This window comes from Galeopterus variegatus, unplaced genomic scaffold, assembly GCF_000696425.1.
Source record: "Galeopterus variegatus unplaced genomic scaffold, G_variegatus-3.0.2 Scaffold4400, whole genome shotgun sequence".
Classification (NCBI taxonomy): Eukaryota; Metazoa; Chordata; class Mammalia; order Dermoptera; family Cynocephalidae; genus Galeopterus; species Galeopterus variegatus.
The window spans coordinates 160,518-171,574 of record NW_007730511.1 but is presented as its reverse complement, the minus strand read 5'-3'; the positions used below and the strand labels follow the sequence as shown (position 1 = coordinate 171,574).

General features: G+C 50.0%; 2 protein-coding genes across 6 annotated transcripts in view; one reads left to right on the top strand and one right to left on the bottom strand.

The window, feature by feature from the left end:
• Nucleotides 1-2,310, bottom strand: part of CNPPD1 (cyclin Pas1/PHO80 domain containing 1) — a 7,349-nt gene extending 5,039 nt beyond the window's left edge. Inside the window, exons 1-3 of one of the 4 annotated variants that reach the window (XM_008587477.1) lie at nt 1,336-2,310; nt 1,026-1,113; nt 478-586 (exon numbers count right to left, since the gene is read on the bottom strand). In XM_008587477.1, coding sequence (XP_008585699.1) covers nt 478-586; nt 1,026-1,094 — 178 coding nt within the window. In that variant the 5' untranslated portion in view covers nt 1,095-1,113; nt 1,336-2,310. Of the gene's footprint in view, nt 1-477; nt 587-1,025; nt 1,219-1,335 lie in introns of those variants that run through there. The other 3 variants (XM_008587478.1, XM_008587479.1, XM_008587476.1) reach the window with 3 other exon arrangements.
• A 972-nt stretch (nt 2,311-3,282) lies between these two features.
• On the top strand, nt 3,283-7,714 carry FAM134A (family with sequence similarity 134, member A). Of its 2 annotated transcripts, XM_008587474.1 has the most exons (6): nt 3,283-3,413; nt 3,825-3,909; nt 4,214-4,357; nt 5,094-5,188; nt 5,560-5,695; nt 5,946-7,714. In XM_008587474.1, exons 2-6 carry the CDS (start codon nt 3,891-3,893, stop codon nt 6,566-6,568), a joined length of 1,017 nt encoding a protein of 338 aa, XP_008585696.1. In that variant the 5' UTR covers nt 3,283-3,413; nt 3,825-3,890; the 3' UTR covers nt 6,569-7,714. The 2 variants fall into 2 exon arrangements, with proteins under 2 accessions (XP_008585696.1, XP_008585695.1); XM_008587473.1 differs by lacking the exons at nt 3,283-3,413; nt 3,825-3,909; nt 4,214-4,357 and adding an exon at nt 4,603-4,934.
• The last annotated feature ends 3,343 nt before the right edge of the window (nt 7,715-11,057 follow it).

The window sequence follows — 11,057 nt, the reverse complement described above, 5'->3', positions numbered from 1 at the left end:
CCCCCCCCCCACCAATCCCCACTGCTATCAGCAGCAGACCCAGATCTACATTATCTGAGGCCTTGGAGACAGGACCATAGTAACAAACTAGAGATCAAATTCTCCCACGCTGAGACAAAAAGCCTATCCCAAGTTTGAATTTTAGCTTCTTCCAGCAGGAAGGCTTACTTCCCTGTCACTTGAAATTATCCAGATTTGTCTTTCACTGTTCATCTGAAAAATATGCATGGATATCCTTGGAAAATTAAATTTCTGGTAGACAAATCGAGAGTGATTTAGATTTATGAGATACCATCGTTTTTTACTCACTTGGACTGAAATAAAGTGAAACGTAATCTGCGTTCCTGAACCAAGTACCAACGAACTAACTACGAAGAGACAATGCAGCTCACGGAGTAAACCTTAAGTCATTTTGGTGACTGCTGACAACCCCATTTTAATGCTGCTCACTTGCCTGATCACTCAACACTGCCTAACCTGCCACAGGGCTGGAAAGCTCCTCCAGGCTACAGTCGGCTTCCCAGTCCCAGCCATAGTAGAGTCTCTTTCGGATCCGGGCACTCAGCTTCTGGTGTCCCGGGAGGAACTGAAACAGGGGGATGGAGGAGGGTGAAGGGCAGGGAAGGGTATGATGGAGATTCTGGCTCCAGACTTGAAGGCGGGGCAGAGCGGCAGGCCCGCCTCACTGCCAGTGGGGCCCGTGCCCGACCCAGTCCCGCGTTCCCTGAATTGTGTGCCAGTGGCAGCCTGGTCCCCAGGGCGAGGAATACTCCCCACCCCCACCGAGGGCTCTCCAGGAGAGTCTCTCCGAGAGAGCCCCGGGTCTGGCCACTCCTGCCCCATTCCTACGGCTCTTCCTCAGGGCCCAAGCGGCCCGGGCCTCCAGTAAGCATTGCTCGAGCGCAAGCCGCCCAGTCCCGGGCATGGCAGTCAGGCGAGCTCACGGCCCCACTCGGACCCGGAGGTGAGGGTCCTGCCTCCACGCGCCGGGAGACTGGGGAGGAAAGGGCAGGCCGCGCGCTCACCGTGAAGTCCTGGAAGCCGGTGAGGGAGAAGGCGCCTTCTTCGTCCAGTAGGAGCCCAGCCAGGTCCATCGTGCCGCCAGTCGCCGCCCTGCGAAGGGGAAAGGGACAGAAGGAGTTGTAAGGGGGCCCCGAGTGGTCCCCGTTCGCCTGTCCACCTGCCGATGCGGGCCACCGCCCTCGCCCTCGCAGCCCCCTCCCCTCGCGCCGGCGGCGGCAGGCGGGGCCCGGCAGGCGGGCGCCTCTTCCTGTTCCGCTCCGGGCGCGGCGCGGGGTAGAGGTCCCGGGCGCTGGCGTCGGGCGCGGGGCTCACCGCGCGGACAGTGGAGAGCCGGCTTCGAGGCGTGTATTCTGCCAGGTCCGCGTCTGCCCCGCGTTTACAAGCCGCGGGGGTGTCGCGGGCGAGTCAGCCCCTGGCACTTCCTGCCTCCTGCTCCGCCCAGCCTCCCGCCCCGACCTCCGGGTCCCTCTGAGCCCGGCCAAGTCACAGAGCTGAGCTGAGCCCCAGGGACCCTCGTTTGAGAAATGGAGACAGTTCCCAGGGAACCACGCCGCCCTGAGAAGGAACGAGCCAGGCCGTTGCTAACATGAATAAGACGAGACGCAGAATAGCGAGTTGCTCCCAGTGGTTTCTTTAGAAAGGAAGGTACACACGGTGCAATGTACATAGCAGGACACAAGAAACTTACCGCTGAGCGAACCGCGGACAAGGTGGAACCTTACTTTTCGCTGTAAATCTTTTACTAGAGTTCGAAACTTTAAACCTAATTATATACGTATTTTGTAGGGTTACTACCGAAATCAAATTATCTCAAGGGAATTCAATGCCTCAGAAAATGGTGTTAACACGTATCCCCAAAAGCAAGCAGCATCTAAACAAGATTTTATTTTTAAGCTCACCTCCCGCCCCCAATCTTACGCTCGAGGGCTGGGGAGGAAGGAGCTTCTTTCTACGCGCGGAAAAAGTTTACAGAAGGAAATGTGGAAGGAACAACTTTTCTGAGTAAGTTTCAGTTGTTTTCGTGTCTGTCGAGTCACGCGCTGGTGTTTGTTGACCCGCTGAGGGGAGTGAACTGGCCGGACCAGTGCGTCGAGGGCTGAGTAATGGGACGGCCGCCGCTCTTCCCGAGCAGATCCTGCCGAGGACACTGGGCGTCTGGGAGCCCACTTCCTGCTCCTCCAGTAGGGATCACATCGGGGATACGAGAAGAAAACAGGAAGAACCGCCTAGAGCCAGACCCCGACCCCGCGCAGCGACTTCGGTAGCCACAAACAGCACCTACGTAGGCGCAGGGTCACCGGCAGCCTCCTGCGCGCATGCGGGAGCCGCTTCCCAGCGGTTAGGCCCCGTCACGTGATGGGCTCGTCCCTCCGCGGTCACGTGATGCCTGGTTCCCTACTCTCTTACTTACCATGTATGTGACCTCGTGAAAGTCGCTCAATCTCTATTTCAGTTTCCTTATCTGTGAAACAGACACGATAGAATTTACTTCATAGGGATGTGAGGGTTAAATGAGTTAATGCATGTTAACACACTCATGGTAGTTCTTGGATGATAGAAGGTGCGTAATTATTAGTGCGTTGTTGCTTTTCTTATCTATATTACTTACTAAACATTTTGGAGTACCTGGTTTCCAGGCTGTGTGTGAGTTGTTTGGGATATAAATATGAATGAGATGTTTCTGTGTTTGAAAAGGTTAAAGGTTAAAGAAAGACATAAACAATAGCGTGTAATACTTCTTGCCATTGGTACAGAAGAAAGTGCTCTAGCACTGCAGAGAAAGGGCAACTATTTCTGCCTTGGGGAGTATCTTCCTGGGCCCCTACCACTCAATAATTTGTCCTCCTCTTCTATCTATAGCATCATCCCCAGAGGAGCCACACTCTGACAGGTGAGTGCAGGCCATCTCTTGAAGATAAATGCCCAAATCCTGTCTTGTTTGCTGGTGCCGATGTCACAATGGAGCAGGGCAGTGCTACAGCTTCTGCAGGCACAGGCCCCAGCAAAGTGAATGGACTGGTAGCAATCCATGGAGTTTGCTTGGTCCTAGGCTCCTGTATAGGTGTTTGTGTGCCTGCTCCTTTTGGGGCAAAGGGTTGGGTGCTCTGGAGTTCACTTCCCAGGATAGCCTCCTTTTGGGAGGTGGGGTTGTCTGCTTCCTTAGGCTAAAGATCTTATTGGCATTCTCAGAGGGATTTGATTGCCTAGGAAGGTGGTGTCTGAGGCCTCCAGAGATAATGTCATGTCTCCCCAGTGAGGGCGCAGGGTCAGGCGCCCGGCCGCACCTGCTCAGTGTGCCTGAGTTGTGCAGATACCTGGCTGAGAGCTGGCTCACCTTCCAGATCCACCTGCAGGAACTGCTGCAGTACAAGAGGCAGAATCCAGCTCAGGTAACCTCTCCTATGTGATATAATAGTTCCCTGCCCCATAGGGGAGTAGCAGTGGAAAGATGGGGGGAAGGAGTGATGTGAACTCCCTGGTTGGAGACCCTAAAGAAAGAGGCCTGGGTGCTTTCTTGAGGCAACATTGACAGCTAGTCCCTGATACAAGAAGCAGGCCTCTCTTCAGGGAATAAGCTCCTGATGTTCTGTCACTGTCTCCTGCCAAGGCAGAACAGTGTTTGATAGTGTCTCCTGCAAATCTCCTGAGTTGGTGGTTTTGGGCACTACTTGCCTAGACTGGATCATCGCATTCCTACTGCACATATTTTCCTTCCATCGGCTGAGCAGTAGTTTCTTACCCAGATGAGCGGGAATATCTCAGCCCACTGTTCTTCTTAGACTCTGTGCTCTCCTTTGCAGTTCTGTGCTCGAGTGTGTTCTGGCTGTGCTGTGCTGGCGGTGCTGGGACACTATGTTCCAGGAATTATGATTTCCTACATAGTCCGTGAGTAGGGTTTAGTCCTTCCCTTCCCAAAGCCCTCTCCTTTTTCTCTTTTCTTGGACTGACTCAGAGGGAAGACAGTGCTCTCACTCAGTTACCGATTTGTAGTGGTTTCCAGGAATGCTGTAGTGTTAGTAACAGTGGAAGAGTCATCCTGGGAGGAGGGCAGTGGATGTGGAGGGAACAGGTTGGCACAGCCTTGGGAAACAACTTCGTTTGCCTTCAGCCCTTCCTATTTAGGGACTAGTTGAATAAGAGCCCTCAGGAAATGGCATAGGGAGCTCTCAGTGGGCTTTCTAACCTATAGTGCTGAGTATCCTGCTGTGGCCCCTGGTGGTTTATCATGAGCTGATCCAGAGGATGTACACACGCCTTGAGCCCCTGCTCATGCAGCTGGACTACAGCATGAAGGCAGAAGCTGATGCCCTGCATCACAAACACGACAAGAGGAGTAAGTGGCTTCCTTAACCCAGGAGGGTGAAAATGCCAAGGAGGGCCTTGGCTTATGGTTTGTGAAATGCCCTGGAATTTAGATCTCCAGTTCTTTGGTCATGTCTGTCCCATATCGTTGTCCCTGTTGGTCACTGTTCTGTTGCTCTTGTTTCTCTAGAGCGGCAAGGGAAGAGCGCACCCCCAGGAGGTGATGAGCCATTAGCAGAGACAGAGAGTGAAAGTCGATTTGTAGTGGTTTCCAGGAATGCTGTAGTGTTAGTAACAGTGGAAGAGTCATCCTGGGAGGAGGGCAGTGGATGTGGAGGGAACAGGTTGGCACAGCCTTGGGAAACAACTTCGTTTGCCTTCAGCCCTTCCTATTTAGGGACTAGTTGAATAAGAGCCCTCAGGAAATGGCATAGGGAGCTCTCAGTGGGCTTTCTAACCTATAGTGCTGAGTATCCTGCTGTGGCCCCTGGTGGTTTATCATGAGCTGATCCAGAGGATGTACACACGCCTTGAGCCCCTGCTCATGCAGCTGGACTACAGCATGAAGGCAGAAGCTGATGCCCTGCATCACAAACACGACAAGAGGAGTAAGTGGCTTCCTTAACCCAGGAGGGGGAAAATGCCAAGGAGGGCCTTGGCTTATGGTTTGTGAAATGCCCTGGAATTTAGATCTCCAGTTCTTTGGTCATGTCTGTCCCATATCGTTGTCCCTGTTGGTCACTGTTCTGTTGCTCTTGTTTCTCTAGAGCGGCAAGGGAAGAGTGCACCCCCAGGAGGTGATGAGCCATTAGCAGAGACAGAGAGTGAAAGCGAGGCAGAGCTGGCTGGCTTCTCCCCAGTGGTGAGGTCCAGGAGAGGTGGGGATGTCAAATAGAAGGCTGGGGGAGAATCTGTTTGCTTTAGATCTGCCATTTCTTGGGCCGGCCCGTGGCTCACTCGGTAGAGTGCGGTGCTGATAACACCAAGGCCCCGGGTTCGGATCCCACATAGGGATGGCTGGTTCGCTCACTGGCTGAGCGTGGTGCTGACAACACCAAGTCAAGGGTTAAGATCCCCTTACCGGTCATCTTTTAAAAAAAAAAAAAAAAAAAAGATCTGCCTTTTCTCAAGTGGGTGGGAGCCAGAGGGTTTTTTTTTTTGGTGGGGGGGGGTGCTCCTGGAAGATTTGTTTTCTTATCTCCTCACCTGTTATTCATCCTGGTTCTCCTGCAGGTGGATGTGAAGAAAACAGCACTGGCCTTGGCCATTACAGACTCAGAGCTTTCAGATGAAGAGGCTTCTATCTTGGAGAGTGGAGGCTTTTCTGTATCCCGGGCTACAACTCCGCAACTGACTGATGTCTCTGAGGGTATGGGGAGCCCTTTGCCTCTCCTGATCTTCCTGTTCCCTGTTGTGGGATGCTGGTTGTGCTTTCTGGCCCCCCATAAACGTTTTCTGTGGGGAACTGATCCTGTAATTCTACTCTAAGCTCCTGGGAGACCTTGACGCCTAAAGCCTGGCTCAAAGTTCCATGTCTTTAGTTATCATAACTGAACTGATTGACTGTTGTGGCCCATCACAGCAGTAGGCCCATTCCTAACTTTTTGTTTTCTGCACAGATTTGGACCAGCAAAGCCTGCCTAGTGAGCCGGAGGAGGCCCTGAGCCGGGAGCTGGGGGAGGGAGAGGAGGCAGAGTTGGCCCCTCCTGAAGACCTGCTGGGTCCCCCTCAGGCCCTCTCAAGGCAAGCTCTGGACTTGGAGGAAGAGGAAGACATGGCAGCCAAGGAAACCTTGCTTCGGCTCTCATCCCCCCTTCACTTTGTGAACACACACTTCAATGGGGCAGGATCCCCCCCAGATGGAGTGAAGTGCTCCCCTGGAAGACCAATGGAGATGCTGAGCCTAGAGGCAGTGAGTGGTGACCTCACTGCTCCGCCCAGCACCCTGTCACCCCCACTTTGCCTTGCTGAAAGTGACCCAGTCCCCTTCCCCTCCGTGCTCCCACCTCTTCCCCAGGACTCACCCCAGCCCCTGCCTGCCCCTGAGGAAGAAGAGGCACTCACCACTGAGGACTTTGAGTTGGTGGATCAGGGGGAGCTGGAGCAGCTGAATGCAGAGCTTGGCTTGGAGCCAGAGACACCCCCAAAGCCCCCTGATGCACCACCACCTCCACTCCTGGTGTCCGACACCTATTCTCTGGTACAGTCAGACCAAGAGGCTCAGGCCATGGCAGAGCCATGAGCCATGGGGGAAGGAGCTGCAGGCACAGTAGGGCTTCCTGGCTAGGGGTGTTGCTGTTTCCCCCTTTCCCTACTACTATGGGAAGGCACAGTGTGTAGGGAAGCTGGCTGTCAGATGGTAGCCAGTCCACCTCTGCCTGCCTGCCTGCCTGCCTGCCTGCCTGCCTGCTGTCCCAGGCCGGGTGCAGCACCTGTTCCTAGGACTGGTTTTAAGTTTGTAAATAATTTTCAACTTGGGTTAGTGGATGTGAAGAGGGCTAAGGAAGTCCTTCCTACAGCCTACACTTGCCTCCCTGCCTCATCCCTATTCTCATTCCACTATGCCCCAAGCTCTGGTGGTCTAGCCCTTTTTCCTCCTATCCTCAGGGACCTGTGCTGCTCTGCCCTCATATCCCACTTGGTTGTTTAGTTCAGGCACTTTATAATTTTCCTCTCCTGTCCTGTACTCTCTGCTTTATTTCTCTGCTGTTTCCTGTCTTTAGTAGCTCAATCCCCACCCTTTGTCAACTCCTCCTGCCCAGCAGGAACTGGCTAAGCTTTAGGGAGGCTCCTGGTCTGAGAGGTAAAGAGTAAATTGAGAGGGTGGGTCAGGCCACTAGTGACACACTTAGGTCACAGTAGCCTGTGTAACCTCCACTGCACCCTTGCCCTAATTCAGCCTGGCTTTTCATGGTGCGGGAAGAAAGCAGGGATCCCACAGCATAGGTGCCAGCCTTGGGGTTGGTAAGTATGTCCTCTGTCTTGTTGAGATGAAAAGCTTCCTTACAGTCGTAGGGGGAAGAAAGAAACCTGCTCCTGTGGGCCCCAGGTGGTCCAAGTGCAGTGGGACCCTCTACTAGGTTCAGAAAGTGGACATAACATCTGTGCAGGTGGTGACTGGAAAAATAAAGTGTTGATTGGCTAGAACTGCTGCTGCCTGCCTGCCTGCCTGCCTCACTGCGGGCTGCCTCCACACTCTGTGCTTGCCCCTCCTCACCTTTATCCCCTTCACCCCAATCTTGCTCCTGCCTGTCTTTTGCCTTCGTGCAACGCAAGGCCAGAAGTAAGGATTACCCTGACAACATTAACTTCCCCTTGGCCATCCTCCCTGACAGTGCTGTATGTTTAATGAGATTTAGCATGTGTGAATAAAATGTGCAGGAGGAAATTGCCTTGTCTTCCCAATCAATAGAAATGTGGCACCATACAATTGTTTTCTACCATGTTGCCTATAACCTTAACACTGTCTTTAAGAAGTCTTCACCCACCTACATGCTAACAACTCACTCAGTCCTGATCCATGCTGGGAGGCCAAACTAGCAGTAGAGAACCGATACCTGTATCAGAACTGATTTCAGGCCAATGAACACTAAAGAAATAACACCTAACACTTGTTAAATGCATATATACTTGGCACTGTTCTAAGTCATTTACATGTGTTAACATGTTTATAACTCTCTTTGTTAGAGCATGGTGCCAATCACACCAGGGTCAAGGGTTTGGATCCCTGTACTGGCCAGCCACAAAAATGTTTTTCCTTAACTCTGCGATGTATACTTTATTTATTTATTCATTTATTTATTTAGAAGATGACTGGTAAGGGGATCTTAACCCTTCCTTGACTTGTTGGTGTCAGCACCACGCTCTCCCAAGTGAGCCACAGGCCAGCCTATGCCTTTTACTAACTTCATTTTACAGACAGGTTAACTTTCCTGAAGGCCACAAGGCCCAATAAATGGTAGAGCTGGGATCCAAACCCAAGCAGTGTGGCTCCAGCAAATGCACTTGAACGGTAAGCCCCTGTCCATTAATGGGACACAAATAGGAAGATGCTCAAGGATATGGGAACTACAGTATAACCAATCAAATATCTTGGCTTCATAAGGAGCGGACTCTTGGCAATCCCTCCTCTTTGAGGAAGAAAAGTCCAGAACTGAACAGATGGCCTCCTTTATGGGTTCCTGTCCTCAGCCTTCAGGTGGAGGTGTCATATGGTAGTGCTACCTATCTGAGGTTGACTTCTATGCCACATCTTTCCTACGTGAGAATTTTTCCATTTATTTCGTGTTTGCCTGAGACAATCTTTCAGGGTTGACTTAGACTCTGTCCTGTGGGCCTTGAAGGAACATGAACTTTTAATCTTGTAGAGATTTCAGAAGAGAATGAAAAAACAGTTCTAATCAATAAACAGGCAATTAGAGAAAAATAGAATTAACCAATCAGACAGTGGCTGCCATATGCCTGTATGCCCCACCTTTAATCCATTTCCTTATTAAACCTGCAGTTGAGGATAGAACCAAAAGCCTATAGCTGGATCAAAACATTCCCTATAGTTTTGGGATTCCATATGGTCCATTCTTAACATTCACCCTGGTTGATGATGATGGTTGCTACATGTTTATGATTTTTTTTCTATTATCAGGTGTCCTGACCATCTTGTGCTCCATGACGAAAAGGACAGGAAGAAAGTTTTTCATATGAATAAAATAAAAATGAGCAGAAATATGAAACCTACAACTAGACTAAACAAAAAACTGTAGAAGTACAGAGAGTGGTCAGCGGGGGGAGAAGAGTTGGCACATGTCCATGTTGGAAGGGGCAGTGCACTTCAGTCAGCAATGTATTCAAGCAGCAAATAGTATAATGTGGCTGCTTTAAACAAAAAACTGTAGAAGTACAGAGAGTGGTCAGCGGGGGGAGAAGAGTTGGCACATGTCTATGTTGGAAGGGGCAGTGTACTTCAGTCAGCAATGTATTCAAGCAGCAAATAGTATAATGTGGCTGCTCGTAAACTTAATTTAATTTTAGGCTGCATTAATAGAAAGGTAGTCTCCAAGATAAGAAAGGTAATACTTCTAGTGTACTGTGCTTGAGTTAGAATACTGCCAGAGGATAGCTTGATATGCTTCTGGATGAATTGACAACTTGCAGTGTGCCCAGGAAAAGATGGCTAGAGATGAAGGCTGAAAATTGTCATATGAGGAAATGGTGAAGGAATTGGGTATGTTCAGTCAAAGAGAGAGCTGACTTGGGTCACTTCAGCTGCCTTCAAACTTTGAAGATTTGTCTGTAGGACTTGAGAGGGCAGAAATCAGATCTTTGAGTTGAGTTTGACTGATAATAGTGCTAGGTAGAATTTAGTTTTCTGGTCAAGAGATATTTGCAAAACAGTAGATTTAAGTGATTTTAATTTTAATTTTAATTTTTTTAAAGATGACCGGTAAGGGGATCTTAACCCTTGACTTGGTGTTGTCAGCACCACACTGTCCTAAGTGAGCGAACCAGCCATCCCTATATAGGGATTCGAACCTGTGGCCTTGGTGTTATCAGTAACACACTCTCCCAAGTGAGCATGGGCTGGCCCCTAAATGATCTTTTAAAGTACAACTATCAAGAGCAGCGATTCTTAGAATCAATAATTCCACCATGGAAGGACAACATAATCACCATGTTGTTCTGCTTTTAGTGTTCAACTAAAGTATGCTTGGACTTCTCTTCCTCCATCTGCTCTCTTAAATGTTGATATTTCATTGTGGCACTAGCTTGTTTTTCTTTGCGCTCTGCTCACTCATCTTGGGCAATTTCACACATTTACCCATTTAGTTCCCACTCTTATGCTGATGACTTCTACATCTTAGCTCAGCTCCTTTCCCAGAACTTCCAACTAGGCATCTCCATTTGAATGTCCCATGGGCACCTTCCGCTCAACATGTCAAAAGCTGAACACATCCATTTTCCATTCTGCACTCAGTTCCCCACCTACTCCAAACAGTAAGTTTTTTCTGTATTTTCCATCTTGCTTGCTGGCACCACCGACTATGAAAGCCTACGTCTCTCTCATCCCAGTTGATCATCAGTTTCTGCCAATTTCATGTCCTAATTATCTCTTGCCTCTGTCACCTCCATCACAGCCCTGACTCACCCTCCTCATCTCTCACCTGGCCCATTTCAACAGTTTCACTGCCCACATTCTTGTCCTTACCTGAAATTCACACTCAGGAAAGTGGCTAGATTATATTAAAATACAAATTTGGGGGCCGGCCCGTGGCTCACTCGGGAGAGTGCGGTGATGATAACGCCAAGGCTCTGGGTTCGGATGCCATATAGGGATGGCCGGTTCACTCACTGGCTGAGCGTGGTGCTGACAACACCAAGTCAAGGGTTAAGATCCCCTTACCGGTCATCTTTAAAAAAAAAAAAAAAACAAAAACAAATTTGGGCTGGTTGGTTAGCTCAGTTGTTTAGAGCATGATCTTGTAACACCAAGACCTAAGGGTTCGGATCCTTGTACCAGCCACCAAAAAAAAAAAAAGATACAGATTTAAGCTCCCTGATATGGTTAAGTCTTCTGAGATTGGACCCTGCCCAGTCTTGCTCTAATTTTTTATTATGATAAAACATATAAGAATTGCCATTTTAAGCATTTTTATCTTTTTTTTTTTTTTTGTCTTTTTTTCGTGACCGGTAACGGGATCGCAACCCTCGGTGTTGCGCCTGCACCGCGCTCAGCC

Excerpts from the sequence above, each read along its gene's own strand:
- FAM134A (XM_008587474.1), top strand. Across the intron at positions 5,189-5,559 it reads TGGCTGGCTTCTCCCCAGTG|GTGGATGTGAAGAAAACAGC; the intron begins GTGAGGTCCAGG and ends GTTCTCCTGCAG. Across the intron at positions 5,696-5,945 it reads ACTGACTGATGTCTCTGAGG|ATTTGGACCAGCAAAGCCTG; the intron begins GTATGGGGAGCC and ends TTTTCTGCACAG.